We start from the raw sequence: 24,184 nt of genomic DNA on the forward strand, positions 1-24,184 counted from the left end.
GCTCCGGTCCCATCTGGAGACTGCAAAAACTGATATGTATGTTTATTCAGAAAAACCATCCATGGACAATACCGTTGCGCCCTCCATGTGCATTTTCCTTGTTGGCTGAACGCGAAGATGCCCGAGACTGCTTTCGAAATTGCTTTCAGCCTCGCATCACGATACAGCCGTTTTCTACAATTCTATTAGCCTACTATTATTATCTAAAACTATTTCATCACACACAATCAAAAAATAAAAAAAATAACATTTCTCTCCTTCACTCGCTTTTAGCCATCGTCCAGTGTCCTTCTAGATAGCAGGTGAATCGTGACTAGCAAAAGTATTGAAATCGAAATATGAATTATCCGTTATAACCCCCCCCTTTTTTCTCTCCCCTTCTTTACATGCCCGTTCGATGACATTGAAATAAGCGAAAACACCGCTATGCTTAAAAAAAAACATCCATTGTACAACTCTATAGGTCGAGGTTCATAAGCCTCGTACATCTCATGCGAGGGACTGCATATCTTGTTTACAGTTTATAGTGGCATCATATTCCTTCACTCGGGAGACTTGCAAGACAGCTCATTACTAGATCTGTTTTGTCGATATGAGAATGCTTGCTATCAGTAATAAAATTTTTATGGTGTTTAACCTAACAGCTGAGGAGCCGGGCCATTCCACATTTACCTTTGCTAGTGCAATAAATATCAATATTTTTAAGTTATGCAATAATTTTTGACATTATATTCACGTCCATTTCCAAAACTAGATTTATATACACAAACAACTCGCTCTTGCAATATATTATCTATTGTGAAAAATTCTCGCATGTTCGCAAAACAGGAAATACACGTCATAGCTTCCGTGAATCGAGCGCAAGATTACTGGAGCACGCAAAATACCGTATGCCAAGAATAAAATATTCCAAATGCAGGCATCATGCACAAATAGAATAATCGGGTTGAATTTACAGTCTAAAACCACCATGTTCTGGCGCCAAGTATCAAAAACATGTGGTTAGGAGATTTTGATAGGGAGTGAGTGAAATAGTTGTTGCAAGTTACCTTTTAAACCCAGTACATGTGTAGGAATATATTGCGTATAAGCTGTCTCACTCTCTCCGTATGTGTGTCAGGTGGTCGTGTTGATCGTTAGTTGTATGTCACAGCTTAACCGTACTAGGTAATATTTTTACATGAGGTAAATTGGCATAATCTGCGAAGATATATGTTTCAAGCTTCTAGCTGTAGAGCCTATTTGCAAAATATAAGTTTGGCTCGTCGAAAACAACTCAAACAGTGTTGCCAGCTGTAGGTTAATTTTCCCCGTTATACAATTGCAAGAGGTGAGTTGCTTATACCCTATCTGGAAGATGTGTCCATGGCTTATGTCGTAGGTTAATTTAGTTTGCAATAGATCTTGTGTGTTGGCCCTTACAAGTGATATAGCTGCCTTTCTGCCTTTGAGTCACCTGTAAGGCTATATGTGGGTGGGCGAGTGAGGTTAGTTTAGTTTACAATAGATCGACCTGTCATGCTATATACTTCTTTCTGCTTTTTGAGTTACCTGTAAGACTATATGTGGGTGGGTGAATGAGGTTAGTTTAGTTCACAATAGATCACACTTTGAATTTGCTCACACTCTCTCTGTCTGTGTGTCAGGTGGTCGTGTCGATCGCTAGTTGTATGTTACAGCTTAACCCAAACTAGGTAATATTAACTGTGCTTCAAAAATAAAAATTGTGTGTATCTCATGTCAAACTAGAAATAAAAAAATCAAACATTAAGCATTCATGCAGATTAATTAAGCCGTAAGTTCAAAATTTTGGCCCCCACACAAATCGCGTTACATACATACATACATGTGGAAAAACAGAAGTATGCATGTTTTTTCGCCCCGTGGCATTACAAGAGCCCCCTGTAAGTAAGACTAATCGGGGCTGGACCTACAGTTTCAAAAACCACTTGTGCGAGTATCAAACCCTTGAATACAAGGCTACCATTGCGCCATAGGGGAGGAGGCCCGGTGAGAGGGGGGTAGAGAGCTGGAAATATTAACACCGCTATTGCCACGATCTAGCTGAAGACGTTTAAAATATTTGGGTGTTGAAAAAATTTGACCTACTTTTTATTTCTATTGTTTGCTAATAGATAACGCTGATAGTTTTGGAGAGCAAAACATAAAATTTGCATGCATCTGATGTCGAACTAGGAACTTTATCTTTCGGGGAGTCAACATTATTTTTTTTACTCAGTCGTCATATAACATGAACACACGCAAACATTCACATGTGTTTTTATTATTTTGTGTTCGGTAAGTACAAGTATATTCTTACATAAATTATTGTTTAATTTAATAAATTGTAAACTCGGAGCCTGCTATACTAACACTCCTTCTGTGTTTCATTATACTATTGAAAGCGAATGTTGCGTGCATACGGAAATAACACAAAAAAAAAAGCGGATGGAAGCAATTTAAAATCAGTGGAGCAAGGTTAGTATTACGAGAACGTAAAAACATCTGTTTTCATTCAACTTCGAAAAATAAGAATAGATGTGTGCATACGGAACACATATGCTTTTCTTTTCACAGTTGTAAAATCATATAAATTGTACATGAAGTAAGTTGCGAGAATGCTCTCTCTTTTATGTCTGTGTATATGTATGTTGTACAATTAGGTACAAGTATTGTACAATTAGGTTCAAATTGTTGTACAATTATTTCCCACAGTTGCCTAGTTGGAGTTGGGGGGCACAACACTGGTACTATTTGTACCCACAGTGCTTACTCATGTATTTTGTTTAATATTTTATTTCAAATTCACTGTCAGAAACTAGTGTTGCCAGTTCCTGGATGTAGGTTTACCTACTCTGTTGGTTGTTACTGTCAAGCTTCCAGTATTCGTACAGCATAAAAAGCTAAAAATTATACACCGTGAAAAGCTACAACAAGTTGGAAACACTGCTGGTGGGGTTAACATACTCCAAAATAACACTAGAGTCGTTAGTACACGTTGCATGCATTACGGAGGTCCTCTGTAGAGTTTCATGGAAGTTTGGGGAAAAAAAAACACGTGAAACCCTACAGAGGTGCGGTAATCTACAACCGCAGCCGTTAGAACCTTTTTTGGGTTGGGCACCACGCACCCTGGCGGGGTTAGGGGCCAGGCATCCTAAAAACAACAATTATTATTTGTTTTGCTTGCATCACAATACGAAAATAATAAGAAGCACCAGCGCGCGCGCGTATGTGTGGCACATCGTTCCCGAGAGAGGTTTACAAAGGTCACGATATACAAACATTGGTGTCCCCGAGACTTGGAAGATTACGATAAGATGCATTCATACTTCAAGAATAAGAAAGTGCATTTACTCATCACGCTGTGTCTGCACAACAAATAAATGCGCGGAACATGATCTACCCATGATAGATAAATAGGCGCGCGCATGTGTGTGCCACATCGTTCCCGAGAGAGGTTTACAAAGATCACGATATACAAACATTGGTGTCCCCGAGACTTGGAAGATTACGATAAGGTGCATTCATACTTCAAGAATGAGAGGATGAGAGGATGAGAGGATGAGAAGATGAGAAGATGAGAGGATGAGAGGATGAGAGGATGAGAGGATGAGAGGATGAGAGGATGAGAGGATGAGAGCTCATCTTTCACCCATCACTGCTTTTCTGCGCCGTGAAACATCATCGGCGTAATAAATGAGGCGCGAAACGGGGAGAGAAAGTGAGTTTTTGAGGTTTTTGTGGTCGTTTGGTCAAGAAATCAAAGTTGTCGTCAAAGGCATATTTACTATCTACTGTCATTGTTTTGTAATTTCTAATATACTATTGTTACATCCATTCTTTGCTCTTCACAGACACACATGTGTCCAAACGTCGAGCAAATAAAAAAAGTGCAATCACAGAGAGCACATATTGTTACGTTAGTGCTTGTAAATAACTTTCGCCGATCAACGTGACGGAGTGGTTAGCACAGCGCGCTACGACGTCAGGTGTCACGGGTTCGAATCTCGGTCTGAGTATGGGTGTTCTTTGTCAGTGTCCATTTTCATCAATTGAAGACTAAAATTGGTAAACGCTGTAAGTGCCACAATAATTCAAACACCGTTTTCCACGTTAAACTGTGAAATGCGCCATGCTTTATAATGTGGTAAACGTGAAAAGTGGCTGGTAGCCCTCTAAGTAGTTCAAAGGGCGTGTAAAGAGGTCACTAGTGTGCACGTTCTTACGGCCTGATGTGCGGAACGATGCGATTTCCCAATGCTTTCGCTTTTGGCACTTACAGCGTTTACCACTTTTAGTCCTGAATTTCACCATATCATCACTCATCTTCGTCGTCGCGATTATACTCTGTCCCGGTTATCTCTGGAGCGAGCGAATGAAAAGAAGTCTCTGCGCAAGTGGCAGAAAAGCTACACTAAATAACAAAAATCAAATGAAATCAATTGGCTGTCGTTATGTGGATAATCTGTAAGGTTTTACCTTACCCTATCAGAACGGGTAATTTCTGCTAAAACTAAATAGAAACTTACGTTCTCTAAGTCTGGTCTGTAGCTGGTTAACAACGTTCCAGTTGTTTCCAGTAGTAAGCTGCATGATATCCTTGTTAGCATCATATACGAGCTCCTTCAATGTTTCCGACGCTGACCCAACCATGTACAGGAAAGTCACATCTGAAAGGCAAATGCAAATGAGCATAATGAGATCGGCAAAGACAGTAAGGTCTTGTTATTCTTGGTCCGTAAACAACATCAGACTAATCAAAACAGAAGGAAGATAAGAGATTGATCTAACTTTAACCTTAGGCGAGAGGGAGGCTACACAATAATAGAGACTTTTTTTTGTTGAATACGCCTTGTCATATTGCTGTATCACATGCTTGTGTGTTTGTTTGAATTCTTGTTTTTAAGTCCACTTTATGCACAGAAGGCTAACTGGGACTGGACCTACAGCTATAAGTGAAATCCGAACCACTATGTGTCTCCACCGGGCATCGAATTCTCGACCCCTTGATTACAAGGTGACGATGCCTTCGGACAGGCCCATTGAATGCCATACTTACACCAATCAAGCTGCTGGTTCATAGCCAGTCCTAGGATTGTTACTGTTTGATAAAATTAAAAATTCTGTAATGAAAAACTACTTTTTATTCCTTAATGTCAACCTGTTTTAAGAGACTGCTGCTTCATATAATGGTAAATCTACAGTAAGGCAAAAGTCAGGTTATGAAGGAAAACGAAACTTCTGCTAGTATAGTGGGGGGATTATGGGGATGCAGCCTGTGATCCTTTCTTTGAAGTGGTAGAGGCTCTTAATTTTCTTAGCGTACACGAAGGTCTTTACGTATCCCCACAAGTAAAAATGCAAGGCTGATAAATCTGGTGACCGTGGTGGCCATTGACCTATGTAACCTGACATTTGCCTCACCCTGTAGATTCGTTTGGATTTATTAGGCTTGGTTAGACTTTGTCTGGAGTGCCTTTACGTGTTCCCGCAAGAAAAATCCAGGGGGGTTAGGTCTGGCGACCGTGGTGGCCGTTCACCTATGTAACCTGACTCTTACCTCACCCTGTAGATTCATTTTAATTTATTAGGTTTGGTTAGACTTTGTTTGGCGTTCCTTTACGTGTCCCAATAAGTAGAAATGTAGGGATGATAGGTCTGGCGACCGTGGTGGCCATTCACCTATGTAACCTGACATTTGCCTCACCCTGTAGAGTCGTTTGAATTTATTAGATCTGGTTATACTTTCCCTGGCGTGCTGTACGTACCTGGATTCTCTTCCTTGAATCGTATGAACATTTTCCTAGCGTTTTCCTTGTAGGTCTCGTCGATTGTATTGTAGGAGATGAACGCAACCACAGTCGCGTTGGATACAGCAAGCCTCCTCTGCCTCTCGTCCTCCATCTGTGTGTCGAAGTAGCTCTTCAATTGAATGAGTACCGTTTGCAAGTCGATCCCCGTTTTCCCTGCAGAAAAGAGTTAGTGTATCAATTAACCATGTAATGGCAACATTGGAAAAGAGAAGTTTCGTGAAACATATAGAAATTTCAGGGAAATTTATAAATAACCCGGATCACAAACAGTATTAATGTTAAGCAAAATGAAGAGTGAAATAAATGTTACTTTCTTTTTCGCCTAGTATATACCGGAAATATAACAAAATACATAAAGTTTAGAGCTTGTAAAAATTAATATCTTCCCATTATCACCTTATTTTAACCTAATGTTACTGAAACGTTTTTTGACATTTCGTTTTTCGCAATTTCTATGATTTAGTGTGCCGACCTCAGTGGCGTAGTGATTAGCAAAACTGCAAAATTACTTCGTGATACGTTCAATAATACAGTATGCGCCAAAATATACAGTACTGAAATGAAAAGGTGAACAAAAGTATAAGACATGTTACAATATAATGACTGGTCTATATGCAACCCAAATAACAATCGTGCCTTTTGGGTTGCATAACTGTCAGGAAACCTACGGTTAGGTTAGGTTAGGGCATGTGGAGTGGACGATTGTCATTTGGGTTGCATATAGACCAGTCACCTGTTTCAAACTCGGTCCACCTTCACGACCGCTTCCATATGAGCGGAAATAATGCTCAACTATGAATACTTTTTCCTCCGTCGAGAGACCCATTTACAACAACAACTGCACAACACAACTTCCTTTTCACTGCTGCGAACACGTGCAGCTGGAGCTATGCCCCGTCGACAAACGCAATCACGTGTTCGAGATGCGCGAGTTTCAGTACTGTATATTTTGGCGCATACCGTACATGTACAGTAACATCATGAAACCACTTCAATCATTTGTAGGCACCCTGTAGTACTAACTTCACGACTACTGCTAATAAAAATAACATTTTTGTTGTCACAATCTCAGTTTCTCTGTATGTTTGGGAAATTTGGGTGAAAAAGGATAAATTTACAGGTTTAAATTAGGGATGGGCACAAAATTCGATATCCGTTTCGGATGCAACGGATAATTCTTATATCCGGATAAAATTTTATCCGGATTTGGCCATTTAAAGGAGATTTTACAGTTTCTGGTTGTGGCTACACTGAGTTCAGTCGCATACTCACAGGGCTGGTCGTTCCTTGAAGTTACATTAGCGACGATGTCAAGGATGGTGTCTGTTCTGTTGACGATGAATGTTCCGTCTCCCCCGTTGATGATGGTGACTCCAATCCCACCGGGTCTGATCTCCAGGTATTGCGTGAGGACGCTGGAAGCAAACATAAGAACGTAGGTTTAGTTTTAACCTGGATAATACTCCGTATTCTGAGCAAGTCACGGCCTTGGTTTTAAAATGCCCGGGCTGATTCAGCGGTATAGCCTCGACGCCTTAACTGTTTTTCAGCGCGATATTTGAAATTGCATACTTTTACTCTTAAACAGTGGTGCTAAACTTTTGAAAAATATTGGGTGGGGTGAACTCATGGGTTTGTTTTCTAACTTTATGCAATTATATATGTCATACGTGGCTGAGGATTTGCCTTTTGCGGTTCATTGGCAGGAAAATGTAGGTTTTTACGTTTACATACCGTTCCAGGCCATTTCTGAATTTTAAAATGGCTATTTATGTCTAATTTAGTCATAAGTGTATTTGTCGGTGCTGTTTTACCTGCCTGTATTGAGAGTTATAATCGCCATCTTTGTTACCCTCCCTTACTTTACTAATAACGATTGCGTAAATAACATAGGACTCTGAAAACTATCATATTGGTGAAGTAAGTTCTGTAAGTGTATAATGATGACATATTTTGTTTTCTTAAACGTAGTGACTTGATTTCTAAAATAAAATAAAATAACAAACTAATTATTAGATGGGCTCGGGCCCCACAGGCCCAAATAATTCGGCGTACCTACTCTAAATACTTTAATGTCTCAGAAACTAACAACGATAGAGCCACAAGCACCTCGTTTTGTTCTGCGTAGATGAGATTATAATGTAATAGTAATAAAAATAATTCATGTTTTAAAATAAAAAACAGTAAATTTTAAGTTTGTCCCGCCATTTCCGAGTGTAAGAAACGATGTTTACTTATCTATTGCTTTCTATAAAATTACACTACAGTAGAAAAATCACGTTTCATGTTCAAAGTAACCAAGTGTGCGGAAATGTCTATTACAGCAGTAAAATGAATAGGATACTTTTAAAATCCATTTAAAGCTCGGCCAAAAAAAATCTTCCCTCCCCCGCCGCACCCTATTACATTACATGGTTACGCCAGCGATCAAATTAGTACGACACAGCTTAAAGTTCAAGACCATTTTGACACGTTCGGGCGTTGGCGTTCCGTCCACCAAGTGACGTCATCAACACTACCCAATCCCGTTATGGGCCTTCTCTGAAAGTTGATAACGACGAAAGTGGCCATAGAATAGCATACAGATATATCGCTCTCTAATGTGCATACTAGTCGGAGCTAGTAGGGCGACACAGTTTCCTGAGAAATACGCATAAGGTTCAAGGTTCGAGTCCTGAACTAGACAAGGTTGTTTCTTTCCGAGTTCCCCTGAATCAATTTAATCTAAATTTTCATTCATAATCATCGTCACGATTAGCTAAAAGTAAAATAAAGAAACGACGTTAAATAAGAAAAGTATAAGATTTCTTTCCGTCGATGTTGCACACAAATGGTTCTATACTTTGACTTGTTTATCTCTGGAGCAAACGAAAGAAAACAAGTCTCTGCCCAAGTAGTGACGCGACAAGGCTCCATCAATCAAGACGTGAGAGGGAATGGGATTGCGTGGAGTGGAAAGCGACTGCACGTACCAACCGTTTGGCTCTGCCCACTCCATCCCCCCTTCTCTGCCGTTATGCGCATCGTTGCTTCAGAGATAGTGGGAACAGAATATAGGTAAAGGTGATCTGCTGTTCATATCACACCCACTATAACCAAGATCACGAATGGGACTCCATACCTCCCATAGTAATTCATCGTAAGGAACACCTGGTAATCAAAATCCACCCAGGCTTCGTTATTATGAGAAACACACCCTTGCTAGAAACACTTACTATAGTAGAGTTTTCATCTGGGATTCTGCTGTCCAATCAACGACCAGGTACAGGTCGACGTTCGGCTCGACTGGGAGGTTATCATTGGTTGCGGTGTAGCAGGAAGACTGTGTGCTTGCTTGGAGGCTTCCTGCGAAGAAAGAAGTAATGTGATGTCATTACCGGGGTTTGGAAGTAACAAACTGCTCCACAATTACAAGAACTACTATTAGTAGAGTATTTAAATGGATTATTAGGCCTGAATCTTTAAAAATTCCCTCGAACCAAACAAAAAAAATAATCTAAAATTGATGACTTAAATAAGATGATTTTTCAGGAGTTGGCAACCTGATTTTTCATGAGTTGGCAACCTGATTTTTCAGGAGTTGGCAACCTGATTTTTCAGGGAGTTGGCAAACTGATTTTTCAGGAAGTTGCCAACCTGATTTTTCAAGGAGTTGGCAACCTGATTTTTCAGGGAGTTGGCAACCTGATTTTTCAGGAAGTTGGCAACCTGATATTTCAGGAAGTTGGCAGCCTGATTTCTTTGGAAGTTGGCAACCTATCTGATTTTTTTTGGAAGTTGGCAACATGACTTTTTTTTTGGAAGTTTACAACATGATTTTTTTTGGAAGTTGGCAACATGATTTTTTTGGAAGTTGGCAACATGTTTTTTTGGAAGTTGGCAACCTGAATTTTTTTTTGGAAGTTGGCAACCTGAATTTTTTTTTTGGAAGTTCGCGACCTGATTTTTTAAGAAGTTGGCAACATATTTTTTTTTTTGGAAGTTGGCAACCTTATTTCTTAGGATTTGGCAACCTTGCCCGCTTTCTTTGATGAGTGGACCATATTAGTGGTGACGTCAACGGCAGACAACTGAGCACGATTGAGCACAAACAAAGATAACATGTGGCTTTGGCCTATTCTGTGGCGTTTTAAGGATTGTGACAGCACTTATGAAACTAAATTGTGATGTTTATCGTACATCCACGTAAAGATGAGATATCGGAGAATATGTCTACATTACGCACATGTAAAGAATGAGTGGAATAAGGAAATCACGTAATTTTAAAGAAAATCCATTTTGCTTCCGAACATAGCCGAAGCTCAACCGATCTCAACTCGTAGCCAATGAGAGAGACCCTGCCGATGTGGATGATGGGTATCAGCGGCGCCGCCTATTGGCTGCGGTTTCGTATCGGATGCCTAATAGGAGCATCTGCTCTATTTGATTTCTCACCTCAAAGCAACGCAAATTACCTGGCACCGAAATGTCCGCGCCAAGATATCCGCCACCAAAATGTCCGACTTCCTGTGGCAACACTAGTCTAAAAGCAGATTGTACAATTGGCTTGTAGTATGATACTCACCGATGACGCTCTTCGCTTGACCAGCAGCGGACGAAGCGAAATTTTGGACTGACTCTTCACTAATTTTAATTGAGATGCTCTTGTCGTAGAGAACTTGAGAGAAGCTGACTGCCTGGAATAAGAAGTAAGCAAAAGAGAATGGTAAATCTGTCATTACACAATCTGTAGTGTATTTTAAAAGCTTCAAAAAACTTTCCATCTTGAAAGAGATCAGGACCATGAAAACAAACCGTGTATGGTATCAAAGGGTTATTTTTTACATTATGTCACACACACACAAATAGGGTGTAATGAAAATGCGGAGTAAATCTTCAGGTATTGATTTTTCATGGGTGAATTGATTGATTTGGTTTATTTTACTTCTCTTTTCTGCCACCTTTGTCTCACCGCGAAGATGAGGATGAGTGATGAAATCGATGAAGGGACATACAAAGAACACCCATGTCCAAGCTAGGATTCGAACCCGGAACCTCTGACATTGTAGCGCGGTGTGCTACCCACTCTGCCACGGAGGCCGACGCATGTGTGGAGAAGAAATGTTACATCAACTTGGATGCGGAAATGCGTACATTTTTAATAATTCCAGCTAATATACGTACTGGAGTGCCCTACTTGAAAAGTCATTATTATTCAGAAATTACACATTTCCGTACCGCTGTTGAATTTTTCTTTCTACATTCCAGAAGCTTTGCTCCGTATTTCCGTTACACCTTGTGTATATACACACCCACGCACACATAAATATAAGTTGACACGCAATGTTATACCGCACAAGGTTTTTTCTGGTACCGCTCCCGCCAGTCGGTGATGTGTCATCTGTTGGAAGACGCGAGTGCTTGCACCTACTAAGAGGAACGCTGGAGACAACACGTGCTTTGTTCTCTGCCAATCAGAGCACGCCGTTCCCTTTCGGAGGGAAATTTGAACCCCTAGTTGCCACATTCACAGCAGACACACAGGGAGCAGTTATTTCAGATGGCGAAAGGAAAACAATCCCCCCCCCCCCCCCAAAGCCTTGAATAGCTCAGCAGTATTCTTTGCTAGCCTTTTCAAAGGACTGCACACTAAGGTTAGTCGTCATGTTTCGCACGAAAACGTTTGGCAACAACTGCTCGCATACGACACGCCATCTCTTGGCGGGAGCTGTTTGATGTGTCCTGTGGGGACCTTGATTTTCGCCAATTCAACACCGAAAAAAACATTAATTGTTGCCAAGGCAGTGTGTAAGCATGTGTGGGGACATATTCAAAACACATTTCACAAGCATTCGAAATCGCGAAATAACGTAAATTTGACCTACAATGTTAATTGTGGCCTTTTCCTGCACATTTCAAGATATTTCGTGCTCAAAGAACGAAAAATGCCGCCAAAATTTAACATTTCTCTGTAACATATTTACGGGTGCATAACGTGCATAACCAAAATGTTATCCTCACCCTCCACCAAAACATGGTGCTTCATGAAACCACGTGCAAATAGAAGGTATCCCACGATTTTCCACCTGCTATTGCAACTTTTTTGTTCACCGAGAAGAGAGGTGGGGTTCTGCCGGTAGATCGAGTGCGCACCTTCCGTCAAACGTAAGCCGTAACATCGCGAGAGATTTAATAGAAAATAAGTACCTCAAAATTGTTTGCAATGAATAAAACTATCATGGGCAGACATAGGAAATGCGGCTTACATATCAAAATACTAGTGTAACAGCGCAATGGAGGTATCATTTTATGTACATTTTGGAGAAAATTGTGCTAAAATTATAATCGAATTTTTGGGGAAAATAATACCGCCTCAGGACCTACCTGCGAATTGAGTGTGTTGGTGTCCACTCGCTGGCCGAATTGGCTGACCCTATCGCACGCTCGAAGCCGCGCATTGGGGTTCTGTGCGTTGCTGTTCTGGTCTGGGATTCCCAGGTCGGAATAGTACCACTCTAAGATGTTGGAGAGCTTCAGGGAACTGACCTGGCTGTTGAGCTCGTATACCCTTTGACCTAGGAGGAGACCTGGAACAAACAAAAAAAAAATAACTTCTGAAGGTGACGCCGAGAGTGTTTACATTTTCAAATTGTAACGTGCAGATTTCTGCAAGAAACATAATAGTGTGTTGGCTTAGAAAGGGAGTATATTGTTATTGATTTGCTTTATTTTACACCGCTTTTTATGCCACTTTTGGCTAATTTGCGAAGATAGGGATGAGTGATGACATGATGAAATTGATGAATAAACACTCACAAATATCCATGCTCAGGCCTGGATTCGAACCCAGGACCCCTGGCGTCGTAGCGCGATGTGCAGAAAGGGAGTATAGAAAGTTGAAGGAAGAGAGATGACGCTTTGGCCAGCCGTACACCGGATCCTACGCAACGCGACGCAACGGAACACGAAGTGTTACAAAGCGAAACGACACAACGAGTCATTTTGTTTGTTAGCTAAAATCTGATTGCCGATTTCATCCATTTGCACAATAGGTCTAGGTCTACCTGTTATAATTTAGGATGCGGATAACGATTCATCAGAATCAATGTGTATGTAGAATAAATGTATCAATTTATATACGTTTCATTGAATCTACATAATACTGCTACTGTCGTTGAACTGCAGCGATCTTTATTCTGATGGACACAGAGGCTATTCAAGTAGGACTTTTTGCCCCCGTTTCTGTAGCTGAAGTGAACGGACTCGCGCATGCGCAGATCGTTTTGTCGCAAGACGCTCCACGCGATACCAAATTCCATGGACCTTCGTTGTTTTGTCGCGAACTGTCGCAAATGAGAACCGGAGAAAACAATAACATCGTCACCGTACTCTGATACACTCAAAACTATGAGGTGCAATACAAAACCGACAAGTGGAATTCTGCGCTCAGGAACTGTTCTTAACTGTGACAACGCAACGCCACATACTGATCACTCTCCCCCATATAGTCCTGACCTTGCGCCTCCCTGCACATCAAAAAGTGGCTTGCATCTCAAGGAAACTGGGGGAGGGGGTGTTGAAAACAGCAGTGTTAAATTGGCTGAACTCCCAGGCGGCGAACTTCTATTCAGAAGGTATAAGAAAGCTTGTTCCACTGTACGGAAAGTGCTTGGAAAGTAATAGTGACTGTTGAAAAATGAAGTGGATATGTATGTTTTTGTAACCACTAATACAATATTGCTACACTTCTTTTCTTGTTTCATGGAATCAATCGGCTTTTTTAATGCGCCTCGTACAATTTACTGAGGAGGCGTATGATTTTGTGCTCTCCGCGTTGTACGTAAAATAGAAACTTAAATACATATGCAATACAAACAATGCCCAATCAGAAAATGTAACTTTTCTCGATAAACCAATAGATAAAAACTTTTAAACGTTCCCTGAATTTGAATTTCCTAATTTAAACATGCCTGCAAAACTTCCTCACTTACCGTCAACTGCACCTCTCAACTCAGCCGCCGTAGCCTCGAAATGCTGTTGTCCGTTTTGGTTATTGATGAAGTACCACTGAGGGATCGGCCTGTCCGTGGTTATGTTCCAGCCGCCGTCTGCCCCGACAGTCAATTGGCCGCCGCTGTTAATTTGAGGCCCTTGGTACACTGCCACCTCGGCAATCTGACCTGCGGAACAAAAATATGTTTGCTAAAGGAGTGCTCTTATAATAACATGCTTGTTCAGGAGGAACGAGGCACTGCCCGGCGCCTCCACCATGTACCATTGGACTTTTATGACCCCTAGAAACACATGTCTGTTTTGGTGTGCATGCCTTTGACGTCCTGCTTAGGTCTCTTACACACACACACGTCTTCACTCAAGTCTATCTGCCTCTCACTTGCCCATCTATGAAACTGTCCATCACAAAACTGGCTTTTCCTCTTCCCGACCTCACTAGTTATTACCAATATCCTATCGGCGGACAGGCATTTTTACTAAATGTTGAATTGTCCCTAGGCAGTAAAACGAACGACCTTTGCAGGCCATATACACCACAGTAGCCTAATCATTAGTGCAGAAACATTACCGCACCCAGCATTTAGAATGCAAATTGGAGTCAATATACCGTGCGTTCATTTCGATCTGCAGCCGAGAGATCGGGAGAAGCGTGGCGGGCGGCGCTGACGGAGATGCCGACATTTGCGGCCTGTAATGCCCGCTTATTTTTATAGACATATGCAGACATTTATATAAATATTGCAAAACGATCACTAACCTGTGTTATAACACGCAAAAGTTCTTCTGTAATTCATCCAAGTTCTGCTCTTATATACACAAAAAAATACGCTTTAGAAACGATGTTAAGAGCCACAGATAATAAAACATTTTAATCATACTTTTGACCAGTAACGTCCTGCTTAAGTTTATATCCTTGAAAGAGTTTTGTGCCGATGGGGATCGTTTGGAGGTTTTGAATGTGCAACACTGTATCAAGATTACGCTGTAGAAGAAACCGTTAAAAGTCAATAGTGTTCGTGAGCTTCCTTGCAATCCGAAATCTCCGAGCTCGAGTTTTTTGTTCCTTCGCGACTAGATGAAGACAGAGTTGTAAATATAGTGGCGAGCAATGTAAACCAAGAGCGTGTTAATTTCGTACTGTGCGCAAGAGTGTTATTCTTGGTTACTTGCAGTTACTTGTTTGTGTTATTGTAGTGTGTATGTGTGACGTGTCAGTGAGACGATTGGAATGCCAGCCGCAAGATTCACGTTAGAACAAAGATTTTTTTATGTATGACACGTACCTACGTGAAAACAAACTCGTGTCGAGACGTGTATGTAGGTAATTTGTACAGAAATTCCCATGCGTTTCAACTCCACACAGAGATACGGTTAGACATCTTGTCCTTAAATTACGAGAAACTGTATCGTTAAATTTTAAAACACCTAAGCAAAAACGACGGATTCTAACCGAAGCAAAACTCGATGATATTGGTGCAGCGTTAGAACGTTCTCCAAACAAACCTCTACGCCGTGTTTCACAAGAGGTGGGCGTGTCAAAATCATCGGCACATACAGTCACTAAGCTACTAAAATTAAAACCATACTCTTATAACACAGGTTAGTGCTCGTTTTGCAATATTTATATAAATGTCTGCATATGTCCATAAAAATAAGCGGGCATTTCAGGCCGCAAATGTCGGCATCTCCGTCAGTGCCGCCCGCCACGCTTCTCCCGATCTCTCGGCTGCACATCGAAATGGACGCACGGTATAAGAACTAAGAAAATTAAAAGGCCATAACATCAGCCTTGCAATAATACTCAAGATTTGAGAATACTTGGCCTGGACTCTCATATATTTGCTGAGGTGGTTGGAGGAACGTCCAGTCTTACGATGGGCGTCTTATAAGCTGGCGAGGGGAGCGGGGAAGCGACCAATCTAGCGTGATAAGAAACGCAGCAGCCTGCAGAACGAGGTGCACGTAGTAGTTCCTCCCCTCGACGTCGTAACTCTCGGCGCCACCGCTGTTGTCTGGTTGGTCTGCTGCGTATTCCCCCGCTCTCCACTTCCCTTGACAGCATGTAGAGCGCCCGCCATAATAGTAGACAATACCTATAGTACTAATGGAGAGCAAATGTGCCTCACAGGGTACTCTGTACGCTCTGCATTGCAATCGCAAATACTAACCGTAATGTTACGTGAAATACATACTTGTGCCTGTATACGTGCTACTGTCTGCTATAAAAAAATGCTATAAAATTTTTGGAAGCATTTATCCTAGCAAAAATGTTAAAGGAAATGCTTCCGACTATAGCGGAAGTTTCTATAGTTTAAGTTCCAAAAGAGAGACAGGATTCACATTTCCCGTAAAAATAAGCACTGATTGGGTCGTCTTTATACTTAAAAGTCAAAATAATTAACGAATTTAAATATCACCCGTTTTGATAACTGCTAACTAGTAATATACAGCGTGTCCACAATGAGACTCCAACATTTTGAAAGTCTATAACTTTTTCATTTCAGATTGTACAGCTGTGATTCCGGAAGAAGCAGAAGCAGAAACTCAAAAAGTTTATGTGGTAACGTTTTAGTGCGCGCAATAGCCGTATTGGCGCTGCAACAATCGATTGTTTGAAAATGGAGATTCCAAACGAGCGTGCACAGGTTGTGTGGTGGTATGCAGAAACAAAATCAGTTATTCAAGTGCAACGAAACTTTCGTCGTGTGTACAATTAGGATCCTCCGACATTCAAGACTATAAAGAAGTGGTGTGACCAGTTTTTGGCGACCGGCAATGCTTTGAAAGGACACGGTGGTGGTAAACGCAGAATCCAGGAACAGGTTGTAGAAAATGTGCGGAGGTCATTCGAAAGGAGTCCACAGACGTCAGTAAGACAAGCAGCGAGAGAACTTGGTATGAAACGGTCGACAGTTCACACAGTTCTTCACTGCTTGTCTTACTGACTTCTGTGGACTCCTTTCGAATGAACCTGTGCACGCTCGTTTGGAATCTCAATTTTCAAACAATCGAGTGCTGCAGCGCCACTACGGCTATTGCGCGCACTAAAACGTTACCACATAAACTTTTTGAGTTTCTGCTTCTGCTTCTTCCGGAATCACAGCTGTACAATCTGAAATGAAAAAGTTATAGACTTTCAAAATGTTGGAGTCTCATTGTGAACACGCTGTATAGTAAATTTCATTGCACTGAAATTCAACAATGGACACGTGTAGAACGGCAGGGCTGGTTAAATGAGAGCATCTATTGTTGTAACGAATTTCAACTTCTTCCAGCTATTTTAAATGTTAGTCAGTCAACAATTTACTGTGGAATGGTGGTGACGTGCTTGTGCAGTCTTATGGAAATTTACACTTAATTTAATGTCTTTACTAAGGGCTTGTTGAAAAATATTAGTATTGTTTTATTAGTACTATAATTTGGTGCTTGTGACACCACCCAGTGAAGTTTTATAACCCTCGAATGAAAGTGGCTGACTTCACACTGGTATGCATGCCCGTTGCTGAGTATTAAGTAAGAACTAGTATTAGTGTTGAAATTTAGAAACCTCGTCAATTTTTTTAACAAGGCATCACGACAGAAATGAAGACGACGAAAGTGTTAAAAAAAAAGGTCATAAAAATTTTGGGAGAAATAAGGGGAAAATTTCCAAAAATTTCGGGAAAATAAGGGGAAAATTTCCAAAAATTTGGGGAAAATGAAGGGAAAATGTCGGAAATCCTTACCTGCCAAAGTGGCGGCGAAAACTGATTGCACAGGATCGTAAGCCCTTGTAAGATTCCTGGCATCAGCTCCCCTTCTAAGAAGGTCCGTGACGGAGGGATTATTCGGTTGAAGACCAGCGGCTATACCGGCGATGACGTCACCTAAGGATATGGCTCCTTGTCTGCTGTCCACAACTCCGTTCTCCACTGGGCAGGCGCTCGTCTGTATATTAAGGTGCTCGGGTTTGACTCCAGGGTACGTGCCACGAGTTCTAGGATCTCCCTTGCCAGAGGTGCCGTCATGGCTCAACTTTCCAATCCTGAAACAGTAATAAATTAATTAAGTGCGTGAGCAGTGACTCTAGTGTAATCTTATAGTAAAAACTTAAATCTTCAATCTCGCGTAATTCTGCCCCATATATTTGCTATCCCTGTGCACTGTTTATTGAAATCACCGATACAAATACCTCCTGTCAAATGGCTAGCACCTTACGGAGCAGAGCTCGATTACCTAATTATACAGGACTATTAATGCTATGGTGTTCAAAATATCCCTAGTGAACTATGAAACCCAGTCCGTCATATGTATTTATTATTAATACAGGGTGTTGCAGTTAAAAGTAGCCCGGTTTCGATCAACAGTAACATGCCAAGGATCATGAAAAGAAATGAAGCGTGTGTTCTGATGACCTTGAATACCTACCACGGTTCACTTTACAATGGACTATTCCATTTTACTGGTGCAATATAGCTGTCATTTTCCTCATAGACAAATGTTTTTGAGCCAGGTTACTTTTAACTGGGACACCCAGTATAATGAACTTGTCTCCAAATTTAACAAACAAGGGTTTATATGTATACTTATAAACTGTTAAAGCAACACTACCTATTTCAAACTCATTACATCTATATTATTTATAATATTATGGTCACATCGACGTTATGAAAGTTAATATAATGATCTATGTGTGGGAGAATAAGAGGTTATGATGGTTTTTGTATAAAATTACTTTTAGAATTTAGCCCAAGCAGTGCATTCGGAAGTTGGCATTCCGCTGATAACCACTAAGACTTTAAGCGAAATTTTGAGCGTGAACCCACCGAGACTTTGAGCGTGGACCCACCGAGACTTTGAGCGTCGATCCACCGAGACTTTGAGCGGTGATCCACAAAGACTTTGAGCGTCCACCCACCGAAACTTTGAACGTCGATCAACCAAGACTTTGAACGTCGATCCACCAAGACTTTGAGCGTCGATCCACCGAGACTTTGAGCGTCGATTGGCCGAGATAGAGCGTCGATCCACCGAAACTTTGAGCGTCGATCCACCGCGACTTTGAGCGTCCACCCACCGAGACATTGAGCGTCGATCCACCGAGACTTTGAGCGTCGATTGGCCGAGACTTAGAGCGTCGATCCACCGAAACTTTGAGCGTCCACCCACCGAAACTTTGAACGTCGATCCACCGCGGCTTTCCCATATGTAACATTCCTGGCTCAATTTCATTCCCAATAGATGTCGTGAAAGGGACGAGTCACAGAGTACTTTGTACCACGTGCCTTGCATCCAGTTTCGGGTTTAAAGAATATTACTTGGAATATCCATCAGACATTTCAATTTATCGTCTTTTTTCTGCAAATTCCTTTTTTGCGTGAAGTGTAAAACAACCCCCTGTACATGAATTACACTTTGTAAAGATAAAAATAGCGACACTTGCTCGGATATTTTTTTCACAAGATTATGAAGTGAATTAAAACAATAAGAAAAGCAAGATTTGTCCACCAGCCGTATTGGTGAAGGAGCGTTCTCGAATGCATTAGTAAACTGTAGAACGAGCAGGGGTGCTGACGTGTTGCAAGGGAGCGGATAGGAGGGAGTGAGAGAGGCAGGAGGCATCGTCGGTCGTGTCCGTTCGATCGTCATGTGATGCCTCTCTCACTCTCTGCTATCATCGCAGAAGAAACGGGATGTGGTTTTGCGAAAACGATGACAGTTATCCAACACCCCCAGTTCTCTTCTATTTTCATTTTTTTATGTTTCAATTCAAGAGGCTCCCTCTGGTGCTACTCTGTTGCTTTTGAGGAGCATTGAGCAGGCGGGAAGTTCGCATCGCACGAAGCACTCATCGGCCTCCATTCAACAGTGTAGCACCGGAGGGAGCCTCTTGAATTGAAACATAAGAAAGTAAATGAAAATAGAAAAGATTTTGGTTAATGCATCTTGTGAAAACCATATCCGAGCAAGTGTCGTTATTTTTTTCTTTAGAGAGTGTAATATGTATTTCAGGAGATATCAGTTATCTTGTACTTACCGTGGAGACTCGTCAGCAACATCTTCATTCATCTCTGACGTTTCCACTGATCTTCTGATCCGATTGGCACTGGCACCGGGTTGAAGGGAGTTGCAATCTGACCCTTCCGATCCTCGCTCGTATTCTTCTACGGAGTCTGACAGCATAAAGTGAAGGGCGCACTGCAAATAAAATATTTATTGGTTATTCAGTCATCAATTATGCCTGATGGGAAAGATGCGAATCGGTTTTCTTATATGAAGGGAAATTTCCCTTTTTGGAGGGAAATTCCGGCTAAATTTTTAGCGAAAAGGAAAATTCGATTAAAATACGAAAATTTGAAAATACCAGATTCAATCTTTGTACAAATTATATTGATCCAATTTCATATACATACACGCACACACACACATACACACACACTCATACACACACAATTTTGTTGCTCTGATTTCCACTCCTCTTTTGGTGGATTGGTTAGCACAGCGCGCGCTAAGATGACAGGGGTCCGGGTTCAAATCACGGGCTTGGCGTTTTTTGTGAGAGTTCCTTCATCAATTTTTTTATATCATCACTCATGTAAAGTAAGAACTTAGCATAGTAAAATAAAGCAAATTTAGAAATAAATCCATTAATCCTTTCAGTAAAAGCATTAATCTATTTATATTTTTTGTACGTCACTTTTTACCTCTTTGGTTAATAGCGACGATGAAGATGAATGAAGAACTGTCCAAATTAGCTGATGGAACAAACACACTCATATTCAAACCTCGAACTTCTGCTGCTGTACTACTCATTATTATTAATATTTACTGCATGATATCTTCGGACGAAGGGAGTAATTGGACAGAAAGGAAAATTGTGGCCCCAGATTTTGACAATGTTTCCCCCAACTATACCAGGTACTTTGCCTCCACCATATTTAAATCAAAATCAGGAAGATAGGAATGTAGAGACGAAAAGTCACAAAAAAATTACAAGAAAGGAGAAAAGGTGAAATGATTTAACAAATAGGATATGGGATGAAGTATTAATGTTTTTTTTTCTTTCCAAGACGGGGACAGGGTAGGGGGCCGCAATTAACCCTCCCTGCAGGCTCCCATGCATAGTATCCTTGCCCCGCAATGTCTAAGCAGGCAAATTATGTATCGATGTTAGACCTGTTGATAAACTCACCCTTTCTTCACCCGTGAGGGTTTCGTTGGGGAAATTGAATGCGTTGCCAGGAAGAAGGTTTTCCAACAGAATCTTGTACTTGTTCTTCTGTTCGCCTTCAGGGGCGTACGGGATCACATTCTCCGAATGTTCCATGATCCTGACGTCTCTTATTATACCATCCATTCGGAATCTGAAAGAAATGTGATTTCTGTTAAGTCAAACGCATGAATTTTTCGCTTCTAGATTCCATTATGATTACGAATTCTTGTTTTGCCTTTATCTGTATTTCACGTATCCGCTTGCAGTAGCAGAAATCCCCGAATGGCTTGCAGAGCAGAAAGCCCAGAATGGTTTGCAAAGCAGAAAGCCCAGAATGGTTTTAAGAGAAGAAAGTCCAGAATGGTTTGCAGTGCAGAAAGTCCACAATGGTTTGCAGAGAAGAAAGCCCAGAATGGTTTGCAGAGAAGAAAGGCCCGAACAGCTTGCAGAGCAGAAAACTCAGAATGGTTTGCAGAGCAGAAAACCCAGAATGGTTTGCAGATCAGAAAGTCCATAATGGTTTGCAGAGCAGAAGACCCAGAATGGTTTGCAGAGCAGAAGGCCCAGAATGGTTTACAGAGCAGAAAGCCCAGAATGGTTTGCAGAGCAGAAAGCCCAGAATGGTTTACAGAACAGAAAGTCCAGAATGGTTTGCAGAGTTGAAAGCCCAGAATGGTTTGCAGAGCAGAAAGTTCAGAATGTTTTGCAGATCAGAAAGTCCAGAATGTTTTGCAGAGCAGAAAGTCCAGAATGTTTTGCAGAGTAGAAAATCCAGAATGTTTTGCAGAGCAGGAAACCCCGATCGGCTTGCAGGGCAGAAACTGCCGGACGGCTTGCAGGGCAGAAAGCCCTGAATGGTTTACAGAGCAGAAAGTCCAGAATGGTTTACAGAGCAGAAAGCCCAGAATAGTTTGCAGAGCAGAAAGCCCAGAATGGTTTGCAGAGCTGAAAATCCCGGACGGCTTGCAGGGCAGAAAGCCCAGAATGGTTTGCAGAGCAGAAAGCCCAGAATGGTTTACAGAGCAGAAAGCCCAGAATAGTTTGCAGAGCAGAAAACCCAGAATGGTTTACAGAGCAGAAAGCCCAGAACGGTTTGCAGAGCAGAAAGCCCATAATGGTTTGCAGAGCAGAAAGCCCATAATGGTTTGCATAGCAGAAAGTCCAGAATGTTTTGCAGAGCAGAACATCCAGAATGCTTTGCGGGGCAGAAAGCCCATAATGGTTTGCAGAGCAGAAGACCCAGAATGGTTTGCAGAGCAGAAGGCCAAGAATGGTTTACAGAGCAGAAAGCCCAAAATGATTTACAGAGCAGAAAGCCCAGAATGGTTTGCAGAGCAGAAAGCCCAGAATGGTTTACAGAGCAGAAAGTCCAGAATGGTTTTGCAGAGCAGAAAGCCCAGAATGGTTTGCAGAGCAGAAAGTCCAGAATGTTTTGCAGAGCAGAAAGTCCAGAATGTTTTGCAGAGCAGAAAGTCCAGAATGTTTTGCAGAGTAGAAAGTCCAGAATGTTTTGCAGAGTAAAAAGTCCAGAATGTTTTGCAGGGCAGAAAGCCCCGATCGGCTTGCAGGGCAGAAACTGCCGGACGGCTTGCAGGGCAGAAAGCCCTGAATGGTTTACAGAGCAGAAAGCCCAGAATGGTTTACAGAGGAGAAAGCCCAGAATGGTTTGCAGAGCAGAAATCCCAGAATGGTTTGCAGAGCAGAAAGTCCCGGACGGCTTGCAGGTCAGAAAGTCCAGAATGTTTTGCAGAGCAGAAAGTCCAGAATGTTTTGCAGGGCAGAAAGCCCAGAATGGTTTGCAGAGCAGAAAACCCATAATGGTTTGCAGAGCAGAAAGCCCATAATGGTTTGCAGAGCAGAAAACCCATAATGGTTTGCAGATCAGAAAGCCCTGAATGTTTTGCAGAGCAGAAAGTCCAGAATGTTTTGCAGGGCAGAAAGCCCAGAATGGTTTGCAGAGCAGAAAACCCAGAATGGTTTGCAGAGCAGAAAGCCCATAATGGTTTGCAGAGCAGAAAACCCAGAATGGTTTACAGATCAGAAAGCCCTGAATGGTTTGCAGAGCAGAAAGCCTCAATCGCTTTGCAGAATAGAAAACCCCGAGCATAAAGTGGAAGTTTATGTGAAAGACTGATTCATTCACAAAAACTCGTGTGCGTTAGTGTATTCTTTCGTGGCAATAATGTTTACTTTATGAACGTCCCTCGTAGTAAGAAGGAGTATGAGGAATTTATAATTACTTTGAAAGTAACTCTGAGGTTTTTTTCTAAAATGCATTACCTAGAATATAACACAGTTATTTTTTTTTTCGAGTAAGTAATTATAAAAGTTGAAAACATTATACCTGTGTAGTAGTTCCAAAGAGAGCGTTTTGGCATCGTACGGTTGCCTCACAGGGTTCGTCTCTATCTTCCTGACGATGGCTATGAAAGTTTTCAGGTCCATCGGGTACCTGTTCTCCCTTTGGAAGAGGGTTAGGTTCTTGTAGCACTCCTCAATGGAATTAGGGAGATGTGGTCCTGCATTTTCTTGGCAAAAGACTCCTGAAAGATTGCAACATTGACTGTTTCTAATTGTAGTTTAATTTAATATAATTAATTTAATGTAATAAATTGTACCTTTATATTTAAGTACACTGTGTTTCAAAATGATATGAACGATTTCAACTCGTTATATTTATTCATAAATTGTCAAAATGAGATACAATTTCAAGTTTAAGCGCCAATTGTTATCGCGAAGTTAACTCACAAATGCTCAATGTGAGCATCCTTTGTTATTCTTCTCTCTCCGCATGTCAAAACGGTAATCTAACTCCATCCAGGCACGTTTCAGCATGTTCTCGTCAATTGTTTGCAGCGCTAATGGGACAAGTTCTTTGCTGGTGGATCTTTGTGTGCGAAACTGACGTTGCACACTCACCACCGACCTACTCTTGCAAATGCTTTCTCCTCACCACTGGCAGCCATTTTAAAACTGCTCAGCCTGGCACCTGGCGGCAGAATTTAGAACTACTGGGACTGTTCCAAAAAATATGAAGGAAGCGTTTGGTATTTCACTGGATATTTGATCGGTGATTATGTTGTGTTGTTCATGGAACGTGTTTTTATTGGTCAAATCATTTTCAAGCACCCTGTATAATTAAAGTTTTATTCTAGCTTACACTTCTATAATTAAACTTTATATA

General features: G+C 41.4%; 1 protein-coding gene across 1 annotated transcript in view; it reads right to left on the reverse strand.

Annotated features, from left to right (window-relative positions):
- LOC145981802 (uncharacterized) overlaps positions 1-24,184 on the reverse strand; it is a 57,162-nt gene that overhangs the window by 18,366 nt on the left and 14,612 nt on the right. Inside the window, exons 3-13 of the mRNA XM_083115225.1 lie at positions 23,345-23,543; positions 20,980-21,151; positions 19,825-19,985; positions 17,534-17,832; positions 13,787-13,975; positions 12,180-12,382; positions 10,381-10,492; positions 9,032-9,161; positions 7,089-7,231; positions 5,772-5,969; positions 4,533-4,673 (exon numbers count right to left, since the gene is read on the reverse strand). Of these exons, the coding sequence (XP_082971351.1) occupies positions 4,533-4,673; positions 5,772-5,969; positions 7,089-7,231; positions 9,032-9,161; positions 10,381-10,492; positions 12,180-12,382; positions 13,787-13,975; positions 17,534-17,832; positions 19,825-19,985; positions 20,980-21,151; positions 23,345-23,543 (1,947 nt within the window). The remainder of the gene's footprint in view (positions 1-4,532; positions 4,674-5,771; positions 5,970-7,088; positions 7,232-9,031; positions 9,162-10,380; positions 10,493-12,179; positions 12,383-13,786; positions 13,976-17,533; positions 17,833-19,824; positions 19,986-20,979; positions 21,152-23,344; positions 23,544-24,184) is intronic.

The sequence above is a fragment of the Lepisma saccharinum genome, chromosome 30 (genome assembly GCF_977018435.1).
Source record: "Lepisma saccharinum chromosome 30, izLepSacc3.1, whole genome shotgun sequence".
In the NCBI taxonomy this organism is placed as follows: Eukaryota; Metazoa; Arthropoda; class Insecta; order Zygentoma; family Lepismatidae; genus Lepisma; species Lepisma saccharinum.